This window comes from Monopterus albus, unplaced genomic scaffold (assembly GCF_001952655.1).
Source record: "Monopterus albus unplaced genomic scaffold, M_albus_1.0 scaffold50.1, whole genome shotgun sequence".
Classification (NCBI taxonomy): Eukaryota; Metazoa; Chordata; class Actinopteri; order Synbranchiformes; family Synbranchidae; genus Monopterus; species Monopterus albus.
Genome location: NW_018127930.1, coordinates 2,171,394 through 2,172,240, shown reverse-complemented (window position 1 = coordinate 2,172,240; position 847 = coordinate 2,171,394). Strand labels below are relative to the sequence as shown.

Genomic DNA, 847 nt, shown 5'->3' with positions numbered 1-847 from the left:
ATCGGCCTCTATCCCCTGCGGGATGCCTTCCCGCCTGCCAATGGAAGGAGACGCAGGCGTATGCCCAGCTCGAGTGACACCTTCCTCAGGTCCCTGGTCCAAGGAGAGTCCGGGAGGGGTCTGCATGCTCCACTACCCCTATGTCTGCTCAAAGGAAAGCGGGCCCAGTCCAAGTCTCTGGACTACCTTAACCTGGACAAAATAAGTATCAAAGAGTCATCAGACACAGAGGTATTACAGTACCAACTGCAGCACCTTACCCTGAGAGGGGAGCGCATGTTTACCAGAAACAAAACATGAGAGCACAAGCATCTTTCACCCTCTTGGGGATTTAGGTGCTATTTCCAGTGGTTTCTTTCTACTCAGATTATAAACAGTTCTTTATGAAGACAGTCTGATAGTCCTGTTATATTATTAACTGGGGGTTTTACCTTGTACTGTACACATAATATCAAGAAAATCCATAAAGGAATTGTCCCGTTGTAATGAGGTTGTCGAGGTGAAAAAAATGTGAACTATATAAACTTAGCAATAACTGGTGAATCTATTTATTATTAGTGTTGTGCATTTGTACTGGTTGGAAACACATTGATGTATCAACGTAGAGCTGATTAAAGCACATATCACATACAGTATCAGCTTTAAAACGCACCGGGCCAGTAACAGTTTTACTTATTGTCTGTGAAAAGCTGTTTTTGTTAGATTATGACACAGCAAAAGTACACTACAACTGTCAAATTAGCAAGATAATACTTTATTAATGTTGTTAATTTATTAATTTATTGCTGTCAGTCAATATCAGTGTGTTTTAAAACATCTTATTTACCATAACACGGATGTGTAGGGA

General features: G+C 41.0%; 1 protein-coding gene across 1 annotated transcript in view; it reads left to right on the top strand.

Annotated features, from left to right (window-relative positions):
* Positions 1-841, top strand: part of macir (macrophage immunometabolism regulator) — a 3,407-nt gene extending 2,566 nt beyond the window's left edge. Inside the window, 1 exon segment of the mRNA XM_020601124.1 lies at positions 1-841. This exon segment is cut by the window's left edge and continues 49 nt beyond it. Within this exon segment, the coding sequence (XP_020456780.1) occupies positions 1-300 (300 nt within the window). The 3' untranslated portion in view covers positions 301-841.
* Positions 842-847: the final 6 nt, after the last annotated feature.